Source organism: Lissotriton helveticus, chromosome 9 (genome assembly GCF_964261635.1).
Source record: "Lissotriton helveticus chromosome 9, aLisHel1.1, whole genome shotgun sequence".
Lineage (NCBI taxonomy): Eukaryota > Metazoa > Chordata > Amphibia > Caudata > Salamandridae > Lissotriton > Lissotriton helveticus.
Window position 1 is genome coordinate 137,223,803 of NC_136070.1, and position 24,488 is coordinate 137,248,290.

Genomic DNA, 24,488 nt, shown 5'->3' on the forward strand with positions numbered 1-24,488 from the left:
AGGTACATTTAAAAAAAATTGTGAAGTATAATCGAAACAAAGATCCAAACACAGACACTTTGCTTGTGTCATGCGCACATGTATGAGCAGAAATCTGCATTCCAGGTGTAAACGTTTCCGCACCGTACAGGTATAGCATGAAAACTGCATGTATGATGCAAATTTAGTGACCATTTCTTTGCAAAATGTGCTCTGTACATGGGAGTAGTACCCTGCCACACCATCGTTTAGTCATATATTTGGGGCAATGTTCACTACTGGACACACATTACTCCCCGTCAAACTGCAGCTGAATGGGCAATGCTCATTTGCTACACTTGTTTGTTGTGCAAGGCTTGGATTTTTCAAAACTCCTGTTATTTCAATGATGTAACACTGATGACAGCACCTCCGCACTTAAACCTTTTCCAGTGCCAAAGCTAGGACATATGTAAAAGTAAAGAGAGAAATTCAGTGGATATCTTTTAAGAATTATAATTTAAGTGACACGGGGCTGTAGGGGAATGGGTGTTTGTGTCAGTGGTTTCTCACATACCAACTGTTCCGATGATTTTGCGTTTCACAGCACGACGTCTGGGGACAGTGAAATTATCCACTTGTCTCCAATGATATGTTTAAAAAATTTAAAATAAGTTCTATAGTAATCCAAGGTTTAACACAAGAGCAATGCAAAATGTTAGCAGTTTACAAAGTCCATAAAGGGCGCCCTGCTGTCATTTAGATCCACACCACCGTGGCGTGTTTCCAGAGAAAACATCTCACTTCCTTAGGGTTTCACTGGCGCAAAATGTGTAAGTGTAACAATGGGTCAAGCAAATCTAAATACACGTATTATTTTTAACACACTTTATTGGGTTTTTCAAGGTTTAGGTCTTATACAAAAATAAGTACATTTGGTACATTTGTTATAGTAGAATGCATGCCATATACATTAAATGTTAGTCAATGCTTTTTAGTTGTCATATTGAGAGTACCTTTTGGCGTATTACACTGTACATATACATTCCATAAGCATCTACAAGACAATAACTAGATATAACTGCAAGTGCGTTTATATAACTCTTGAACTTCTAAACGTCCCCCCACCCAACTCTGCTGGCTCTGCCCGACCTGTAGTATTATAGTCTACTTTTGCCTTATTCCTATTGACACTGCGCGTAATGACATTATATGTATGTGTAATAACCCTGTACGTCGAGGCTATTCTTTGGTCTTGGTTAATTATGCAGGGGGTGGCATACTGGTCTATTCTATGCATCCTACTGCAGGGACGGGCACACGTTCAAGGTCCCTGAATGCCTCCACTATAATGTCCCTGTCCATCGATATGGAATTCTTACGTAGTCCTCGGGGTTCCTCCTGCCTTATGGCAGCGTTCTCCGCACTCCCCCAGCTCATGACTTCCCCATGCCACATCACGGCAGAGCTCTCCCACTAGGCGGCCATCTTAGGTGGTGTTGAAGATAAGCCCCCCATCTTTCCACAAATTTCACTCCACTTTCTGACAAATACAGACATCTCACTACAAGACTGGGGTGACCATCTTCAGCACAAGCTCGACGCAGCTGGTTTGCAATACAGAAATTCATATACATCAACAGCTCTAACTTTAATGCAATCTTCCTTGCCCAGCAAGCTTATCTTCCAATGCTAAGAACAACAAATAATACAGCTAGCATGCATTATTTTAACAATCTGGAAGGTAATCGGTCAGATTCACTTTCAATAAAAGCTCTGCAGCTTTAGAGCTAGCTAACGAGCTGAGTGATATTTTTTACGCCCCACATACGTCCATCGCAGGTAATACATTACCAGATGCTCACAACAAATCCAAGAGCAGCTGCCAGGACCGGGAACAAGATCCATTAGAAATATACAGAATACCTCCACTTTTAGGTTTAAACCATCACAAAATCTCTTCCTACAAGGGAGAAAAACAGAATCCAGTGCTATTCCAGTCCATGCCCATTCACAAGGTCATAGGGAAATATTTTTTCTTTATCACATAATCCAGAATTCATACATACCTTGTGTTCCTTTTTGCTCTTTCCGAAGGTTTCCACTAAGTGAAAAACAGCTCACTATTGCCACAACCTCTATGCTCCCATGTGGCCATCAACACTTGTTTTCAGAGCTACTCCTACTCTCAGATTCAAATCCCATTCATCTTCGGGCCACATCAATCCTGTTGACTATTTACCAGCACCAAGTCTTACCATATTCTCTTCACTTCTGAGCATATCTCAATACATTCTAATACTCCAGGGTCATAGACATTCCTCTGGCCTGCATTGATAGCTTATATGAGGCGGGAACGAAAACAACATTCACAGCGCCCATGTTTTTCTCGAATAAATTCTGCTTATACTGTCTACACTGTACCCTATACCCGTTGGGAGCATCAATGTAGTAAACTCTGCTTTCTCTTCCATCCCTCACTAGCTCAAGATCAGTGCATATCTCTGCTAATGTTCACTTCTCATGAGTATTTGGGCACGGACGTTCATCACTCTCTCTCTCTTTGTTCCTCGAGAGTAATCAAGCATTCTATTTGGAGTTTTTTTACCTTTCCCTCTGGGTACCAATATCTCCTCTGGAATGGCGACCCAATATCCTTCTTTCCCATCTTATCAAATCACCTTTTCAACATATTTACAGGGTGTTCTTCCAATCTCTCAGGTGGATGATCACATGTCTGTGGTTTCTCGTTTCAGCTTGCAGTCACTAAATATAGGATTTCACAACAGAAACCTTTTTTCTTTGTTTCTTTAAGGAATACATGTTTTTCAGAACAAATTTTAACTTATTCCCAAACATTCCATTACAATTTTACCTCAGTCAACCTTTCATACTTCATATTTTCCTTTTCCAACTCCAACATCAGCAAAAAATGTCTTTAAATTCTAGATATCAATCGGTGTCCTAAATTGACACATATTTCATTCTGTTTTTGTAAAGCGAAACACAAATTGCAGACAATTCAACTATACATTTCGTTGGGGTAATCTACCTACGGTACTTAAGTAGCAACTGTAACAATTGCACAATATTTTGCTGCACAAGCACACTCTTGCCTCTCCAGCACTAGCACACTTCTACTCATGAAGGCATGACAACATTATACAAGGGCGGTATATATCTCAGCAAACCTGGTTTGCAGATGTTCCTTTACAAAAGATCTGCCAGACTACAATACAGAACAGAACCCACACATTCTCGAAAAGCCACACATTTCAGTCACCACACTTCAGTGTTGCAGCTTTAGGTCAGGTGGGTCAAGTCATCTATTTCTCAGGTATTTATGGATATGGTTATTTTTATTTATAGTCACATTTATATATTATATTATCCTATAAAGCATGCTGGTTCCATCATGCTTAAAGTTTTTATACCATCATACATGTGTACAATTATATACATATATTGTATAACCCTTGTTTAAGTAATGTTTCTTTATCCAAAGGTTATACATCTGAATGCTTTCAATCCCTACATCTATGGTTATTTAAATGTGCCGACAGATATCGACGAGGACGCACTGTGAATATTAGATTTAACTACCACTTGCTATAATTTATTCTCACCGACTCGAATGAACTTCTATTCTTGACAATAGACTGACATAGACCTTTCACTAGAAGTGCGAAAGAGTTCGATATTTTCTTACCTTGTTGATCTCACGCCTTGAGGAAGTGTTGGCTGTGCCTAACAAAAGTTTCCTTATCACGATCGTTCATAACCTCAATTACATTTTGGAGAAATCAAGAGAACATACCAGTTTCCAACTTAATTTCACAGCTAGTACTAAACTAGATTCTGAATTTTATTTACAACGAACAATTCCAGAACAACCTACTGGTCTTTGAACAAACGCTTTTGAACATTCTATTTTCCAGAAATAAAATATATAAGACTCTGTGACTTGTATAATCAGGGTTGTACAGGTGTGGGAATGGGTTTGAGGCATGAGAAATATTAAAGCTGCAAATGTTTTAACGGAAGAAGGTATTTAGTTGTGTCAGTACAGTTTCTGCTCAAGAAAAGGAAACATTTCGCCAAATCAATTTGATGCGGATCAATCCAGTCATGTCACTCTATTTGCAGGTGGGAAATCAGCTGATTAAAGAGGATCATTATGCTCAGAAAGCAATCCAAGCCAAGGTGATGGAGCTGGACAAAAAGTGGTCAAAGCTCAACAACAAGATGGCAGAGAGAGGAGATAAGCTGAGACAGGCTGGACAGCAAGAGCAGCTCATGGAACTACTACAGGTCAGGAAACAACCCATAATGTGTCATACTGTGGAGGTGGGCTCAATCTGGAAGAGATGCCTGTGTGTGCGTCCAGCTTACAGTTTGCTAATGTCTTATTTTTGCCAGCTCCACAAGTATTTTCTATTGATAGATCAATTTTCCTTCAGTCACACTGTCATCTACTAAAAGCGATGTAAACATTTATTTTTTTCCTTTGAATGTTTGAAGAAGTGGAAACAATAATATTTATTAGTTATATATTTTTTTCTTATTCATACCCTTTTGATGTTTTCCAAATCCGTACCATTTGACGCCCAAATGCCAGATACTTTTACGAAATATTCAACTTATAAAAAACCTCCCTGCCCTTGATTTTTTCAATATTTCATAAACTTTTGTTAGCTTATCTGTCTATAAGCAGGAGCACCTACGTCAGCATTTTGTTAGAGGAAGCTATAAAATTGCCATACAGATCTATTGATGGGAAATATTAAAGCTTCCATACTTAAACTTGAAGAGTGTATGGTCTTCATTACAATGTAAATGCAAGTAAAAAATCAGGAGCTTTCCCAGTTGGGATTGGCCCGTGTACTGTGTTTCAATTCTGTGAATAACATAGAAGAAAGAGCAGCTGTATAGATTCAGAAGCATCGCGGTTTGAAAACAGATAGTGAACTGAGTGCTAAGGGAAATATTAAGGGGAAACAGTGGCAAGTTAAGAATACTTATTAGGCTGTACATATGGAATTGTGCAATTGACAGGAGGCGTCGTCTTGGCTCCTTCAAACTAGCAACAGGGCCTTTAGGACCTGCATTTATCCTCTCTCTCCACGTCATAAGTTGCGAAATTCACAATTTTTCAGAATATCCACTAATACAAACCATCTCTCTAGTGTTTCTTTATATGATCTGGCTTGATGGCTACACCCACCGTTGGGAGCAAGGCCGGACTGGGAACCAAAACTGACCCTGGCAAAGTGCTCGGGCGGCCCCCAGGGGGTTGGGGTGCGGCCGAGCTATTTGCCACGGCTAGTTTTGGCCAATTTCGTTACAGTGGCCGATTTTACAGCTATGCTGCAAAAACTGCCCTGTAACAAAATCGCCCCCCACGGCCCCAACCTTGGCAGCCCACCGGGGAAATGCCCGGGGCCCGCTATGGCCAGTCCGGCCCTGGTTGTACATGTTTTGATTGGGCAAAAGTTGTGTTCCTCCATAAAAAAAAGTGCTTGCCCTCCACCCAGTTGTGATCATTTTGTTTATCCAACTGCCAAAGCCTGAACTTTTAGGAGCACACACATGACATTGGTATGCTATTAAAGTGTCTTAGACAACTAGATAATTTATGCTGTTTTTTTCTGGCAGCTGGAGGGCATTCATTAACCTACATGGATGTTTAGGTCTGGTTTACAGTGCAACTGTCGCCTGATCTTTTAACCTACATTAATATTTTTCTGTAGTTCTTGTTTCACTATACAAAATTCCTTTAAAACCAGACCTATTGACATTGCCAATGCTTATTACAGAATAAATGTACAACACTTGGTACACCTGCCCTAATGTCTCTTAGCTCAAGCCAGTCTAACTGTCAGCCACTTCAGTGAAGCATGGAGAGTTAGGGTTTTATAAAAGGCCAATTTACCCATAGGAGAGAAAGGCAGCATAAACCAGTGTTTATGGTACTTCATAGAGTTCTCAAGGATTGGACTAATGTTATCATATATGAATCTACATTTGTCTCTCCTGATGGAATATATGTCGATACACCTCAATGCAAAACAACGCATACTTTTACCACAACGTTATTAGTTTGCAAGTACCATTACAACACAATTTTTTTCTACACATACCCTTAGATAGCAAGTCCCGGAAATGCTTTTAAAAGGTCATTACAATGGATCCCTTTACCCTGCATACTTTTTCCACACACTTTTTGTATTAAAAAACACCCCCACAATACGCTAAATTCTACACCCAAATACACTACCATACACAACACAAACTCAACAACACTACCCTAATCCCTCAAACACTACCCCCATCACAACACTACCCCTTCCCCCAGACCTGTCCCTACACGCAAACACTACCCTGCACAAACCCCCCGACACTACCATAAACCCTAAATCACTACCCTACACTACTCAAACACCACTACACTACCCTAATCACTAAACACTACCGCCTGCACGACCTTCCCCTGACCCCCAGTCCTAACCCTTCACTCCAACACTACCTTGAACGACACCCCAGACACTACCCTAAACCCTAAAACACTACCCTACACTACACAAACACCACAACACTACCCTAATCCCTAAAACACTACCCCCTGCACAATCCTCCCTCCGACCCCTACTCCTGTCCCTACACACAAACACTACCCTGCACGACCCACAACACTACCCTAAACCCCAAAACACCACTCGAACACAACAACACTGCCCTTAATCCTAAAAAACTACCCCCTGCACGACCCACCCCCTACCCTAAACCCTTTAAAACTACACAGCCTTTCTTACCTCTCTCTCCTCGTGGTACCTCTCTTCTCCTTTCAGTGTCGTCAGAGGGGCGGTGCTCAGTGCACGTCGTTGTGAGGAAACGGAAGAGCCTCAGTTTCCTCAGAACGATGTGGATCGCATTACAACGCTTGCGTGTAACAGCGCATGCAATGTAATAACATGCGTAGTAAAGGCTAAGCGTTGTTACAGGGCATGCGTTGTTACGCTTGCATTATAATGGCATGCGGAGTAAAAGTCATGTACTAATGGCTGTTTACCCTCCTGATGTATCAGAGGAGTCACTAGGGGGGTGCGGACCGCACCGGGTGACACCATCACATGGGGTGGCACCGTGAGCCTCTCGAAGACTTCTGTATTGGAACTCTTTAACTCCTTCCATCCAATCCATCTCCAAGAGGGTAAGCCAGCATGCTGCGAGAGCTGACAGCTGCAACGAATGCCCAACGGAGAAGGGAGCAGCTGTCACAGTGAGTGCAGGGCAGGAGTGGCGGTCACAGTGAGTGCAAGGCAGGGGCAGCGGTGGTAATAGCTTGTTTGAAACTTGATAAACACACAGTACCTTGTCCGCAGCTACTATACTGAGGAACATTGTCAGCTGGAGCAGGGGTCCAGCAAGGAACTTAGCACTTTGAAATATGGCGCCTGATGGCAGAGGAGCAGATGAGAGGAGAGAGCACCACAAACCTGTCAAATACAGGAGCAACACAGAAGATGAGGAGATGCAGGCAGAGCGCACAAAGAGACTCATCTTCAGCGATCATAGGGACAACGATGGTCCAGAGTTGGATGAGGACCTGCTCGGTAGAGCACCGTAGTTCATGGTACATAGAGGCAAGGAGTGGGTCAGCAGGCAGATACTGAAGCAGGAAAATTGAGGCACCTGGAAGCACAAGGGGGCTACCAGAGGAAAGGTGGCGAATGCTAGGAGCAGCGCAACAGGAAGATCGCAGACCCAAGGTCCTAGTTGCGAGATATATGCAGCTGGAACGGCGGCCACCAACAACAAAAGATGATGGCAAGCGGCACAAGGAGGACAGCCCAACGCTAAGAGCATGGCCAAGAGAGGATGCAAATTGGTTAGATCTCGGATGCCTAGTAAGGTGTCAAAAAGACAGAAGGGACCACCGTCGCGGAAGACAGAAGAACGGACAGCAGCAGCTAAGACAGTGTTTATGGCTAGCGGACGGTGCCTGTAGCCAGGATGGTGGCAGACAAGGGGTCTAAATCTGGCAAGGATAAATACAAACCTCTCTGTGCACGAATTCTAAATAGCTCCGAAATATAATGTTCTGAAACATGAAGAAAGAGCCAGAGGGGGATTACTCACTATACCACGTATATGGATATCTGTCTGGTCTACTACCTAATAGTATGTCTTAATTAAAATCCGCTCGCCTCCTCTATTTTCAACGACCCAAATAGCGCAAATAACCAACTGAACAACTGCCATTTTCTATGCCGCCAAGATGGCAGTTAAAACATTTCTGATGGAAATATTGCTGCTTCTTAAATAAATAAAAATAAATAAAATCTACTGGTCTGTTAGTGGCTAAATCCACTGACACGCAGGTCTGTTGGCGGCCTAAAGCGCCAATAGGCAGCGTAAGGCACGCCAGTGGCGTTTCTTCTTCAGGAGCACTTGAGCGTTGCCCCGCCACCTGAGACCTGAACAAACAATATAAAATGAAACATTCATTACCCCATATTTATTTAGGCTGAATCAGCACTTCAACTTTGCCGTGACGTAGAACAGGAAGTGTAGCGGAGAGCCCTGCCCAGGCCAATCCCAAGACTGTTGAAAGAACCTTGCGCTCTTTATTTTATAGAGCAGCTTCGGGATTGGCTGGGCTGGGCAGGTCAGTGGAAAGCAGAAACTGAGAAGCGGATCCTCTCACAAAGAATAGGCCCGATGTAGGTAGCCCTTTACCGATCGGAATCGGCCGAAAATACCGATTTTCTGCCGTTTCCGATCGGTAAAGGGCTATCGAGATGTAGGGGCACATTTTCGGTAATTTTACCGATTCGTTATCATTACCGAATCGGTAAATTTACCGATTCGGTAATATTTACCGATTCGGTAATGATAACGATTCGGTAAAATTACCGAAAATGCAATGTAGGTAGCCTATGTTCCATCAGCGCATGGCTTACAGAATCGGTATTTTACCATGGAATACAAATCCATGGTAAAAAAACGATTCCTGTGTACATGCACATCTGTGCATGTACACATGTGCCATGTGACAGACAGACGTGCCCTTAGGGCATGTCTGTGTGCCACATTGCACACATGGCCGTTTTGGGGGTGCTAGAGGGTGTCAAAGTGACACCCCCTGCACCCTTGTGAATTCTTTAATTACCGATTCGGTAAATACCGAATCGGTAATGCCTAATCATTCCTATGGGCTTCAAAGCCCATAGGAATGAATGGGCATTACCGATTCGGTATTTACCGAATCGGTAATTAAAGAATTGTTAAGGATTCGGTAACGAATCCAGATGTTGGGACCTACATCCCATTTACTGATTTTGAAATACCGAATCGGTAAAATTCGGTATTTCAAACTCGGTAAATGGGATTTACCTACATCGGGCCCAAAGATCAGCGCACGTCCGTTTGGCTCATGAACAGTTCTTGGATATAAACACAGAGTTTGGAAACCCAGCTCCAGGGTCAACACAATAAACATATTTTCTCTTTCGAGCCAGGTGAGAGAAAAGGCTTTAATTTTCTTTATGATAATGTGCCGTAACCAACTTTTATAACTGGGGAACTGTGGTCGAGTCCTCCTGACACCGGCTGAACATCCTGTGACTCTTCGGCAAATCAATTAATCTCTGTATGCTTAAAAAGGACTCGGACCTTGTGGAATTTAACTGGTGTTCTTGCAGAGTGCTCCGGTCCAATTTCATTGGTCTGAATTTGCAACATATATGCAAAAAATAGTAGTGCATGCATGCTCGCTTTTTTTTACTATGGAAACTGTTTTTTACGCCCTGCCACTTTTAAATCTCATCAGCCACCACTGAGGCAAGCTCTGCGGTCCAGCCGATTACATAGCTAATGGAAGTGGGCATTCAAAATCCGGGCCTCACCAGCACAGTGCGGCAGCCCAGAGCTCAAACCCGCACTGAAATGAATTAATAAAAAAAAAGACGCAATATCATGGGGGGCAATATACCAATGGTGGTTTGCCGGATACGTTTACCTTCTATGAATGGTGTTAAGTCGCAGGACTTTTTATCTTCTTTATGCCATGCCATGCTTTGTGCTAGAGCATTATTTGGCACTGGCGGACTCGGAGGAGGTCCATCATGGGGTAAGTCGTGAGGGGGTGACACAATGAGTTACCTCACTGGGTGACACCAACCCTAGTGACGCCACTGATGTATTTAAATGTTTCCTCTTCGAGTAAGATCTATCTGTTGCCAAACAAGTGGGATGCTCCAATTGATTACTAAACTTGAATGTTTGCTTGCAAAGAGTTTAATGTTTCCAGTCATTCATTGCCAATTGAATCTCTTCCATAATGGGATAAAGTAAATCAGGCCGGCAGAGGCTACAGTGCCTTTGAGAAAAGTGTTAGAAGCAGAAGAAAGCCTTGCCCATTTCTACTTCCAATTAGAAGTAGTCTGTAAGGTACCCACTTACCTGTACCCCTACAAAGCAACTTGCCTCACAATAAAGAGAGTGGCTCAGAAACTTGTTCTGTGATGTGCCTGCTCTCTAGCAACAACCACTATTTTGACTACAGTAAGTTAATTATCTGTTTGAGCATACCGTGTTCTCATAAAATCATGACTGGTAGAGCCTTCTAGTACTGAGTGAATTAATGTAAGTTGCATAAAGCCACATTAGTCATTGGGTACCCGTTTGCTAACCATTTGGTCAGGTCAGCTTCTCCTTATTATTGTCCTCCATTGTAGCACCTACATACAAAAGGTGATTGAACTATGTGATCGACATAAGGGTTATTGTTAACCACCTACCACAACTCTTCTTTCGTGCAGCCTTGAGGTGGGCACAGAGTTGCTCTGTTATTGATGCCGCTCCATCTTGAAAACCAGAGAGTTTAAACAATTTAGATACATGATTTTCTTCCATGGTTACTATTTTATTACATTGGTAATTCTGGGTGGGGTATTACTGTTCTGTTTTACTGGGCAACTTTATTTAAGACCTTAAGTGTGGTACAAATCTTTCATGTAAGCTCTTTCTGCAGTGCATGGAGACTGGTTCTCTAGGCATTTCCTGCAATGTGTCCATTCACCACAGCATGGGACTGGGCTGACATGTACTCAGCAGTACCAGAGGGGATTGTACTGCCTGAGATTACTCTTTGGATTGCAGTGGCAATACGTCCACTCCACCATGAAGCACCTCAGCACCGGGGTTAGATGGAGACACATTGCTTAGGAGCTGCTTTCATTCAGAGTAGCTCATTGCAAGTCGGTCTTTGACTGATCCAACACTGTCCATGCCATTGGTTGTCAGAGGAGATCCAACTTTTGCATGTTCAGTCTCATGCAAACCAGCCTTCCTCCCTCCCACTTTCAGAGAACTCCAGATGACTTGCAGTATAATACTGCAGTCCCAGGTTTGCCTCTATCTAGATCAGAGGTCTTCAAACTTTTTGCTCTGAGCCCCCCTTAAGCAAAGTTTTTTGAGGTTGGGCCCCCCACCAAAACTTTATGTATCAATTGGGGGAGCGGGAGGGACATAGCTATGTTCAGGGGCAGGCACCCTCCCCCCACAAACAATCTATCACAGAGCTAAATAAACCAATGCGTGTGCCTCAGTAGGTACTGGTACCCTAACAAAACAATGGCACTCCGAGGTACCATTCAGAAAAAAATTCAAATACTCAAAGACAAATTAGCCGCCCCATGCAATTAATGCTGTCCACAATGAGTCACAAATATGTCCACCATATGTGTTTTTGAGAAAATGTATCAATTTCCTTAGTGCACAATAACAGACACATGAAACACTCGATTCACTGAACATAATAAAGAATTAGCAAAGAATCCCCACTGAAACAGAACCACATGGAAAAGAAACAACATATTTTGATGTCTGCAACTTTAACAAGCAAACTAACAACATGGGAACATTGAAACTAACATTAAGGCCAGTATACTACTAAGGATGATTTCTTGTAGTTGTTCCTTTTGAGAAACACATGCACAGGAGTATGCTGCAAGGAAATCTATCTGCATTTTCCCCACATTCGCTCATTTATTCCCCTGTTGCTCTCCTAGTGTACATCTGACATACCTACCAACCGTCTACCATTTTTGATTTCCATAACCTCTTGCAATTTTCTATTTGCCTATTCCATCCATAGCATGGTCAATTCATCTTACTATTCCACCTCACGCCTCATCTTTTTCCTCCTAAACCTCTGTCCACCTTCCTCCTCTTCCTGTCTTTGTAGCCCTCCACCCCCAACTCCTTAACACCCCAACTAATTCTAATAATATAGAATCACGAGCATTTTTTTCCTTAAACTATCACTCCACTACAGACCCAAAAAGTCAAACATTACAATTTATGACGCCAATAGCTTTAACTTTTTCAAATGCTGGACCTTTACTGTGGAAACACAAAACACTTACATCGGTTCTCGTGTGTATGAAATGCGAACACCTGACAGAAACTCCCATGCAGCAGCTCCCGCTCGCTTGCACGTGGTTCCTCTCTTTATACAAATGATGCTAGTGATAATCCCCATTTGAGCTGTTTTGCTGTTTGAGCGCGGTGCCTGAACCCTGTATCAAGGGGGCTTATGTCTATCACATTTCTGTATTCATAGCTTGACTGACATAGCTCAATATTCTGTCCCAACAGCTTGCCAGATCGGTCACTACTATATGGTCCTAAACTGGAAATACAATACATACAATGGTATGCATTACAGTGTTACCAGGGCAGAGGCCTTTGACTGAACCACCGCACACGCCTGCGATAAAATCTGCGCACCTCAGAACCATCGGGGATGACTTGATAAGTGGCACGCTGCGTGCACTGTGCCTTCCACTCACCAGGTTTCTTTTTAGGCAACCTCCTTGACCCTGCCAGCACATTTATTGACCCCTGCCCTCACTGTAGTCCGGAATAATAAAAGACAGCCTGGAAATGCGGCAATTAAAGATCGCCGCACTTCCAGGCCATCTTCATTTACATGCCTCTGCAGAGGTATTTGCGCCCCCCTGGGAGCCCATCCACCCCCCCCCCCCCCAGGGGGGCGCACCCTATAGTTTGAAGACCTCTGATCTAGATCATGCACAGGTCCCATCAGGTGGTGGGCCCTAGCACTCATGTTTGAGACACATAATTTATTTTTTATTATCAGATTTTAACGTGGACCAAGAGAGCAGGAGGCAGAAAAGGAAATAAAGAGAGAAAGATATGATAAAAGTGTCAAAGGGAGAGAGAAGACATGAAAAAAGAACCTGCAAGAGTGAGATAAGGAGACAGGAATACCATGTGGAAGAAAAAAGAGGCATAAGATGGAATTAAAACTGGGCAACCATAATACTGTTCGACTTCATCATTTGACAGCACCTGAAATAAGCTTCTAAGACAAGCTTTCGGCCCCTGCGTGTATTTCTTTATAAACGTGTCATTGGTTACCTACTCCAGAAATTAATATAAGTTGTCTTGCTTGACCAAAGACTTTATAACATTTTAGAAGCACAAAGGGTCACCCTATGCAGATAATGTACAGCACTTCTTTAATATCAAAGGTATACAGTATCTATTATCCTGTATACCATTTCAGGCACTTAAGAGTAGCGTTTCTTTGGACTTAAGTGTGTATCTGTAAGAGTCTATGATACCTAGTTTTTTAAACAGAAAAACACACCGCCTATATGTATATTACCCGCTGGCGGTTGCTAGTAGGTAGGTCTAGTTAGGACCTAGTTTCCATAGGAAATGCGCTTTTTGATTTGCCAATATCTTTGGCGTCGTTTGACGAATTGTTGGACCCGGCCTCGTGGTGTGGTTCGCCGCTGTTCCTCCGCACCCTGTGAGCGTAGCCCTGCACCCTGAGTTCCCTGCGCAGCATCCCCGTCAGTGTAGCCTGCACCCCGAACCCTGCTCCCTGCACGCCCAGGCCCCGTAACTGACGACCAGCCCCGCTTATCCCGTTCCACTCCCGGCTCCGAGCGCCTAACCTTGCATGCCCCACAAGGCCCGGCAGCCATTTTCCCTTCCCGAGATCCCTGACTCCCTCGGCCTAGCGTGACCCCGGCCCCAGCGAAACCCAGACTCCAAAGGCGCGCCAGTCCCGGCTGGGGGGTAGAGCGCCCCCCGAGTGAGATAAGCCAGGGAGTTTCGATGGCACCTCCGGCCTCCCCTGAGAGACTGGTATCTGTCACACCTTGGCCTCCCCCTGGGGGCCAGTTTCGATCGCACCTCTGGCCTCCCCGAGTGCTGGCTCCAGACCCGCTGGGCGTCTGGGAATTCCCGGACCCATCTTTTCAAAGGATCAAAGAGCCCACCGCCGGACCTCGCCAACGACCAGCCCCCAGGGCTTGAGACCTCCGCCTGCAAGGGTCCGGACATCAAAGGGCCACTGGACTATAACTGGGCCCGCTCGACAACTAGCGGGCAGTTGTATCTTGGACATGAAGCCCTGCTGATCTGATCGCGGCTGACCCTGAGAAGAACTCAACCTCGCATCGCTGAGCCCTGCTGACGCTGACGCGGCTCCCTGTTCACAACAAGGAACTGAACCACCTGAGCCCTGCTGACGCTGTCGCGGCTCGAGCTAAACTCGTAACCATCGGAGCCCTGCTGACGCTGTCGCGGCTCGAGCTTGAACCTGTAACCATCTCAGCCCTGCGGACGCTGTCGCGGCTCTTCACGAACTTCTCCGGATCGAGCCCTGCTGACCTCGTCGCGGCTCGAGGAGTACTCTGGTCTGGCTGGACCATCGAGACCATCATCACGACCGAATCGACCCGACGTGAGCGAAGCAGCCAGTACGCCATCACCTTCCGTATCCACCAGCTCGAGGATTGAGAGCTGTGCGCAGGGTATGCCTCGTACTGGCCCAAAGGCTAAAGACTGTCCCGCTTCCCCCTTCCCGAATCCTCAAAGACTTTGTGATCCCTCGATCATTGTGTACATAAGAGTGCTACTTTCTTTTACTGCTTATAAAGAACTTGTTACTGAAATCCAACGTTGTGGTGTCCGTTCGTAAGTGTGGTGTGAGCTCAGTGTGTACGATCCTAGACTCGAAGTCCTCCCCGGTGGGGACCTCACGATAAGACTCGGCAAGATCTGTGGGAGAGGTGGGTCCTGGGGGTGGCCGGGTGAGCACAACCTGGCCCTCTGAGATCGCCCCTTCTAACATTGGTGGCAGCGTCGCGATAAGAACCTACGTCTAGGGATCGTACAGTACTGACACACTACCCGAACGAACAACAACCATGAGCCTCACGAACGACAAGACCACCTTCCAGATGGAGCTTCTGGGAGACTATTCGCACCGAGAGCTCAAACAACTCAAACAACAAACAACAAACAGCTCGAGCACCCCTGACCGAAACCCACGCCCAAGAGCATGAGAGAGCTGAGTCCCCGACGTGGAATTCTAGCACGGAGAGAGGTCTGTCGCAAGAAGAGATGACCGACCGAGAACGCAACCGAAACCACGAGCTAGAACTAGCCCGTCTGAAAATAGAAGGAGAGCTCAAGCTGGCGGAGAAGAAGCTAGCCATCGAGCAGCTGCGGCTGCAAGGAGAACTAGAGGAGAAGAAACTCCAGAGAGAGCACGAAGGGAAAAGACTCCAGCTGGAGCACGAGCGTGGCCTGAAGGAGATCGAACTAAAGGCCCCGAACGAAGACAACAGAACATCGGGGACCCGAGAGGCCGTTCCCCCGGTGGAACCCAAAGTCCACATCCCCAAGGATGTGGTCAAGGAGTACTATAAGAACGATGATATCCAGCAATGGTTCAAGGCCTACGAAGTCGCCATGACCTCCCACCGACTTCCGCGAACGGATTGGGGAGCCGGGCTGTGGGGGCGATTCCTGAGTGAGGGGAGGGACACCCTGCTCGATCTACCTTCTGCCGAACAGACCTCCTACAGCCACATGAAGGAGGCCCTTCTCACAAGGTACGGGCTCACCCCTGAAATGTACCGCCAACGCTTTAGAGAATGCAAGAAAATCCCCGGCACCACCTGGGTGGAATATGTAAACTTCTACAGCAGGGCTCTGGAAGGGTGGATCAAGGGCAGAAAAGTATCCACCTTCGAGGGGCTCATCGACCTCATCGCCTATGAACATTTGTCCCTGAACTGCTTTGTGGAACTCCGACAGCACCTTCTGGACAGCAAGTTGTCTGACCCCCGGAAGCTGGCCGTCGAGGCCGATCGATGGGTGAGCACCAGAGTCCCCCGGGGGCCCGGGGGAGACGCTGGCCGAAATGAACAGGGATATTCCCGCCAGAGGGGAGGGGGGAGTCAGAATAGACAGAGGGGATCCGAGGTAGGGTCCCCGCGCAGTCCCCCCAGAAACCAGCCCGGCACCTCACCTCCCACCGCGCGCGCAGGGTTCCCCCCAGCCAAGCCAGGGCCCCGAGTCAGCCAAGCCTGCTACCATTGCCAGCAACCCGGGCACTATGCCAATGACCCCCGATGCCCTTTGTTCAAGAAGCCCGCCGCTGCGGGGCCCCCAGCGCGCCACATCACCTCAGTAGCCCTAGAGGAGGAGGGGGAAGAGGAGTTCGAGGGGGCTGACCCAGCCGCCATGATGTTAGTCTCCCTGGGAGATAGGGAAATGGTCCCAGGAGCCCCCCTGGCCGACAACACGGAAAAGTACCGACAGCAGGTGACTGTCAATGGCCACCACATAGGGGCGCTCCGAGACACCGGGGCCAGTATCACCGCAGTCAAACGTCACCTGGTCACCGAAGCCCAAATTGTTCCCCACATCTCCTGCAGGGTGATCGCAGCTGACAACTCCGTCCGCACCTGCCGAATAGCTCAAGTCCCTTTCGAATGGGGGGCGTCTCCGGAGAGTTACGAGTGGCAGTCCGTTCAGACATGCCCGTGGACTGCCTGCTCGGCAATGATCTAGAGAGCTCCCCATGGAAGCGGGTGGAGAAAAGGACCCACCTGGAGATGGTGGGCCTGCCTGAATGGGCCTGTGTGAGCACCCGGTCGATGACCGCCCGGGTGGCTAACCCCGAGGGGGTGAACCTTGAGACCGCACCGCCAACCCCTGAGGACCCCGAGGTCCCCGAGTCCTCTGAAACCCCCGAGCTGTCCCCCGGAGAGAACTCCCCCTCCGACGCAGGCCCCCTCGGCCCTGACGTCGAACCGACCACGAGCCTGGACGACCATCATGAGCTGGCCCAGTGGCGCCAGGAAGGAGGACCGTCCCGAGAACCTAGAACAGACCTCCTGTCCGTCCTTGGTCGGACCGCGGCAGCAGGCTGCCGCCCAGGCCACTGGTGACCAGTCCGGCTCCCACTTTGTCTATTGGGAAAACGGCCTCTTATACAGCGAACAAAAGTCTGCCGAGCTAGGGTCAGCCCGAGTGCTGGTGGTACCCCTACGCTTCCGCGGTTTTCTCCTGAACCTGGCCCATGACGTGCCCCTGGCGGGACACTTGGGACAAGACAAGACGTATCATCGCCTGGTCACCCACTTCTACTGGCCAGGCATGCGCTCCGATGTGGAGGCCCACTGTAAATCCTGCCCCACGTGTCAATCCAGCGGAAAGAGCGGAGGGAAGCACAAGGCCCCCCTCCAACCCTTCCCCGTGGTCAGTACCCCCTTTGAGCGGGTGGGATTCGACATCGTGGGCCCTCTCGACCCCAGGACCTCCTTAGGTCACCGCTTTATCCTTGTCTTGGTGGACCATGCCACCCGCTACCCCGAAGCCATTCCCCTCCGAACGGTGACGGCCCCCGTAGTGGGGCGGGCCCTCATGGGGATCTTCTCCCGGGTGGGATTCCCCCGAGAAGTCGTCAGCGACCGAGGGACCAACTTCATCTCGAAATACATGAAGTCCCTCTGGCAACAATGTGGGGGGACCTACAAGTTCACCACCCCCTATCACCCCCAGGGTAACGGTCTGGTGGAGCGATTCAACCGGACCCTCGAGGGAATGGTCATGGGTCTCGAAGAGCCCCTGAGGCGTAAGTGGGATGTCCTCCTTCCCTGTCTCCTCTTCGCGTACCGCGAAGTCCCCCAGAAATCCCTGGGGTTCAGCCCCTTCGAGCTCCTCTACGGGCACCCCGTCCGAGGACCCCTCAGCCTGGTCAAGGAAGGTTGGGAGACGGCGGCCCCGGAGCCCCCTCCGGATGTGTTTCGCTACATCCTGGCCCTCCGGAACCAGACTAGGAAGTTCCGAGAACTGGCCGAGGCCAACCTCGAGGCCAGTCAAGAAGAAATGAAATGGTGGTATGACCAGAATACCACTCTGGTCGAGTTTCAACCCGGACAGCAGGTCTGGGTGATGGCCCCCGTGGAGCCCTGTGCCCTGCAAGACAAGTGGACAGGGCCCTTCAAGGTGGTGGAGCGCAAGAGTCAGGTGACCTATCTCATCGATGTGCAGTCCCCCCGGAACCCCTTGAGGGTCCTCCACGTGAACCGCCTCAAGCCCCACTTCGCCCGGTCCGAGTTGAGTTTGCTTCTCGCCACGGACGGCAGAGAAGAAGAGGAAACGGAGCCTCTCCCCGACCTCCTGTGCGCCAAAGAAAAAGATGGCTCCGTGGAGGGAGTGAGTCTCTCCCCCTCCCTCTCTCCCGAGCAGCGCGAGGACTGTCGCCAGTTACTGGGACAGTTCTCCGACCTCTTCTCCCTCACCCCCGGCGTCACCAGCTGGTGCGTCCACGATGTGGACACCGGAGACAGCCCCCCGGTACGGCACAGAGCCTACCGCGTCCCTGACAGAGTCTGGGCCTGTATCAAGGCCGAGGTCTCGAAGATGCTAGCCCTAGGAGTGGTCGAAGCCTCTGACAGCCCATGGGCTAGCCCTGTGGTTCTGGTTCCGAAGGCAGCCGCCCCCGGCGCTGTTCCCGAGCTGAGGTTCTGCGTTGACTACCGCGGGCTCAGCGCGGTCACCAGAACCGACGCACATCCCATCCCCCGAGCAGACGAGCTTATTGATCGCCTGGGGGCTGCTCGCTTCCTCAGTACGTTCGACCTGACCAGCGGATACTGGCAGATCGCCCTCACCGAAGGGGCCAGAGAGAGATCCGCTTTTTTCCACCCCGGATGGTCAATACCATTTCCGGGTGATGCCCTTCGGAATGAAGAACGCCCCCGCCACCTTCCAGAGGCTGGTTAACCAGGTACTGGCTGGGTTGGAAGAGTTCAGCGCTGCGTATCTAGACGATATCGCAGTGTTCAGTTCCCACTGGCCCGAGCATCTCCAGCACCTCTGGGCGGTGTTGACAGCCCTACGGAGGGCCAGTCTCACCATTAAAGCGAGCAAGTGCCAGATCGGACAAGGGTCCGTGATCTACCTCGGGCACCAGGTCGGAAGCGGTCTCGTAGCCCCCCTACAGCCCAAGATCGATGCGATCGTGGCCTGGGAGGCCCCCACGACCCAGACGGAAGTGCGGGCGTTCCTAGGGCTCACTGGGTACTACCGAAGGTTTATCAAAGGGTACGGCAGCATCGTAGTCCCCCTCACGGAGTTAACCTCCCAAAAACAGCCGAAGAAAGTCAGCTGGACCCCCGCCTGCCAAGAGGCGTTCGAAACCCTAAAAGACGCCATGTGTACGGCCCCAGTCCTACAGGCCCCCGACTACTCCCGAGAGTTTGTAGTCCAGACAGACGCGTCCGAGCATGGCATCGGAGCAGTTCTGTCCCAGGTGAACGAGACCGGCCTAGACCAACCAGTGGCATTCATTAGCCGGAGGCTACTCCCTCGAGAACAAAGGTGGAGCACCATCGAGCGGGAGGCCCTGAAGAAGCTGAGGCCCTACCTGTTCGGTACTCACTTCCAGGTCCAGACCGACCACCGACCCCTCTGGTGGCTAATGCAGATGAGGGGGGAGAATCCCAAATTGTTGCGCTGGTCCATCTCCCTCCAGGGGATGGATTTCACTGTTGAGCACCGGCCGGATGTCGACCACGCCAACGCAGACGGCCTGTCCCGATTCTTCCGCCTCAGCGAAGAGAACCCCCAAGAGGATGGGTAGTTCTCCCCGCCTTCAGCTGGGGGGGACGCGTTTTGGACCCGGCCTCGTGGCGTGGTTCGCCGCTGTTCCTCCGCACCCTGTGAGCGTAGCCCTGCACCCTGAGTTCCCTGCGCAGCATCCCCGTCAGTGTAGCCTGCACCCCGAACCCTGCTCCCTGCACGCCCAGGCCCCGTAACTGACGACCAGCCCCGCTTATCCCGTTCCACTCCCGGCTCCGAGCGCCTAACCTTGCATGCCCCACAAGGCCCGGCAGCCATTTTCCCTTCCCGAGATCCCTGACTCCCTGGGCCTAGCCTGACCCCGGCCCCAGCGAAACCCAGACTCCAAAGGCGCGCCAGTCCCGGCTGGGGGGTAGAGCGCTCCCCGAGTGAGATAAGCCAGGGAGTTTCAATGGCACCTCCGGCCTCCCCTGAGAGACTGGTATCTGTCACACCTTGGCCTCCCCCTGGGGGCCAGTTGCGATCGCACCTCTGGCCTCCCCGAGTGCTGGCTCCAGACCCGCTGGGCGTCTGGGAATTCCCGGACCCATCTTTTCAAAGGATCAAAGAGCCCACCGCCGGACCTCGCCAACGACCAGCCCCCAGGGCTTGAGACCTCCGCCTGCGAGGGTCCGGACATCAAAGGGCCACTGGACTATAACTGGGCCCGCTCGACAACTAGCGGGCAGTTGTATCTTGGACCTGAAGCCCTGCTGATCTGATCGCGGCTGACCCTGAGAAGAACTCAACCTCGCATCGCTGAGCCCTGCTGACGCTGTCGCGGCTCCCTCTTCGCAACAAGGAACTGAACCACCTGAGCCCTGCTGATGCTGTCGCGGCTCGAGCTGAACTCGTAACCATCGGAGCCCTGCTGACGCTGACGCGGCTCGTCCTCTCTAAAGACCTCGGAACCCTGCTGACGCTGTCGCGGCTTGAGCTTGAACTCGTAACCATCGGAGCCCTGCTGACGCTGTCGCGGCTCGAGCTTGAACCTGTAACCACCTGAGCCCTGCGGACGCTGTCGCGGCTCTTCACGAACTTCTCCGGATCGAGATATAAAGAACTTGTTACTGAAATCCAACGTTGTGGTGTCCGTTCGCAAGTGTGGTGTGAGCTCAGTGTGTACGATCCTAGACTCGAAGTCCTCCCCGGTGGGGACCTTACGATAAGACTCGGCAAGATCTGTGGGAGAGGTGGGTCCTGGGGGTGGCCGGGTGAGCACAACCTGGCCCTCTGAGATCGCCCCTTCTAACACGAATGTTTGTGACGAATCTGGCAGTCAGGTCAGCTGGTGTGTTGAAAGTTTCGGGGTAATTTGTCAAGCGGGGGCTGAGAAAAAGGGGGACTCAAAATGCTTTTTCTTCATGTTAATTTCCATAGGAAACTTTAGACACGGCTACAGCCCAAACTGCAGAATGGAATTACACCAAGTTTGGCAAAATGGTAGCTCTTGGTTCAGAAAGCAGTTTTTTGTTGAATGATGTAAATCCGTTCAGTAGTTCCTGAGAAATTTAAGCATTTCTGAGATATCCAAGTGGGAACACAGAGGATCTGCGAACCCTCCCAATCACGTGCCTGCAATCCGATTGGCTGCCAACACTTCAAACCAGGAAATGTTGGCAGTCCTCTTTTGTCTCAGTTGAACTGAGTCACAAGAAAAAAGGTTAAAAATCGTTAAAATCAAGAAAAGGGAGCAGGGTAGAAAGACCCTGACAGCCTAAGCCTGCCCAGGGCCAGAAAAAGCATTTTTTTATTTTTGCGGGATTCTTGGTGTATCCACAAATTTGGCCCACAATTTTTAAAAAATTAATTGCTGACTCCCGCGCCTCTTTCTCTTTAAGCCCTCGGGTGGGCTAGTTTCCAAGGGCAATGATTAATGCGGGGGGTGGGCTACATGCCCCCCCCCCCCGGCCCTGGGGACTGCCACCCCACCAGGGCTACCTCCAGCAATGTCCCAGGGTGCCCACCCACCGGGACATTGCAGTTTGCTCATGAAAGCAAGAGCAGGAAAAATGCTCTTGCTTCCATGAAGCGAAGCAGTATTGCTTTTGGGCAGAGGAAATTGCATGTTAGCAGCTCCCTCTGCCCAAAAGCGATGCCAGCTCCCGCAGGAGGCGGGGACCCGGCAAGGAGGGCAGGGACCGGCCAAAGCGCATGCGCCACTTCTCCCCTGCCCTGCTCTGAGAATAAAGCAGCCCCACCCACCTGCAAAGCAGCTGGAACAAATACAATTATAATAATATTCAGTTATTATAATTGTATTTTTCCTTTAGTCACACTGCTTAAAAACAGTGGGTGATGCACCTCCGCCATAGTGGAGGAGCCGCCACTGGGCCAGTGGGATGCAGAATTAATTGACTTCCCTAACATCCCCGTATTTGCTTTGCTTTTACCAGTACACACAATGTTCTGCTCCGATATTGTTGCCGGCGATTGTATAGGGTATTTATCCTGGTTGCTTCTAACCACTGCATGCCACGGGTGAATTCTATGTCACTCCTGGGTGAACCCTAGTAAGCAAAGTCTGAAATCTGCCTGGCACTTGCCCACTCTTAAATCCAAAGGGGTGGATGCTATTTATAAGCTGAGCATTAGGCTATAGCCTCAACTTCCACTCTACCATCATTCTTGTCTTTTTCACCGGTAACTCCCTCACGGTATCTTCAATTAGTCTAATGTATTCCTCCTACAGACAGTGCTAGATGTCACCTGAGCCAACCTTTGTGTCTATAAAATAGTTCACGGGGTAAACCATAAATCATCTACCACAATGTCTCTGTCTCACTTGACTACGCCTCACTGTATCTCCTTCTGCCTTGGCCCTGCCGCCAGGGCTAGGATTCTGCCACTCCTGAGTTGATGCCATATTGTACTTCCTGGTGGCTTGTTACTGTAATCAGAGGCTGGGATTTTATTACTTCTGCCTTGACTTCTTATTGTAGTTCCTGGTTACTTGGCACTACGGCTAGAGCTGGAATTATTTCGCTTCTCAGTTGACACCATGTAGTAGTTAAACGGTAGTACCATTACCAGATGGTATCTATGAGCTCCCAACACTACATGCATGACCACTCACATGATCCCTGCACTATACCTGTAGCATACTGCTCACCAGCTAAGCCTTTCAGCACCTCATCAGGTGTAGAAAGCGCTATATAAATTGTAGGGTAATGCAATACAATTTCGAAGTTTCTAATGAGCGAGAAGCACCTCATACAAGTCAAACCACACAGAAAATTGCACAATACATTTGCATCAGATTCATATGGATAAAATGTGTGACTGGACATGAAACAAGTATGACAAACTTGCGACTAAATTTCTAACACCAGGCTCCCGTGGATCACTGTTCTACCCATCTGCTAAGGAATGCCCGCGGATTGAGGCGTATCTTCAGAGAATCAGGCAGAGCAGGCTGGCATCCTTCAGAGAAGGAAGTATGCCTACTATTCGAGAAATGCATGTACATCTCCAGTGGCATCTTTTTGTTACAAGCATTCCCACAAACATTGCAGCCATGCTGTGACTAATGCTGATCATTGCCAGGGATCCCAAAGTGCTGCCTGCATCAACACACCCAGCAGCTGTTTCACATATATTGCTGGTTCACAGGGAGGTGCTAAGACCAGATACCCATCTCTTCAACATAATACCATAAACGTCTACATGCTTCATTAGTGGATTAGCAAGGCTGGCAGATTATTTGTCCATGACCGCGTATAACCTCAGCAATAATTCGTTTATATCTATAGTAGCTGCTTTAAAATATGCATGCTGCTTTTTTATTTGGCTTTCGCCACTTAAGCAAGGAACATGTTTACAGTGAAAACATTAAATACTTAGAAACAAAAGGTTGCATATATGAAAAAATGCGCCAATGTCTCCATTATCATTATTTAACATAAAGGAAATAAGCATTGCAAAGCCAATAGGCCGCAGCTCTTAAAATGCCAAGCTATTGCCTTTGCCAGTGTTTTTTTATTACCAGCATATGAATGCATGCACTTTCCCTTCTGAAGCCTCCGCTTGCGCCTGCTGATATTACCGTACGAGAACGGGAGAAAATGACAGAGATGCCAGTAGCGGCCCTATGCATTCAAAAACAGGCCTGGCCTCGGCTCAGCATCCTGTGAATCTGAAGAAACCACTTCATCTCCCTGCGGTTATTTTGTAAACAACAAATATGTGTAACTTAGTCTGGTTCTATTGTAAAGTGATCTAATGCTCTCTGGCCACATTCGCATTATATAAAGGTGACAAAAAAATGTGGGAGAGGGGAGGTTTTCTCTCTGACCTAGCTAAAGATTTTCATCACCAATCTCAACATAGCACCATAAGACCCAAGTATTATGTCCCACCTGATCCAGTACCTCCAAACCTGTACGGATCTGTTCAAACTCTGTATGTATGGCTCGCTGCAAACCCACATGTATGTGGAGGGAGAACAGTAAGAGCCCTGAACGCATCCTGAGAAGACTGCAAATCGTGCAGTGTTCCAGTGCAAACTGCACATCCAGTAAATAACAAGTTTGGCATTTACCAGGTGCATAATTTGCACCCCTAAC

The 24,488-nt window shown here is 48.6% G+C and overlaps 1 protein-coding gene across 2 annotated transcripts in view; it reads left to right on the forward strand.

Moving 5' to 3' along the window:
* The window catches only part of SPTBN5 (spectrin beta, non-erythrocytic 5), a 2,054,098-nt gene that overhangs the window by 550,016 nt on the left and 1,479,594 nt on the right, over window positions 1-24,488 (forward strand). For both annotated transcript variants that reach the window (XM_078659643.1, XM_078659644.1), the window contains exon 24: window positions 4,105-4,269. In XM_078659643.1, coding sequence (XP_078515769.1) covers window positions 4,105-4,269 — 165 coding nt within the window. The remainder of the gene's footprint in view (window positions 1-4,104; window positions 4,270-24,488) is intronic.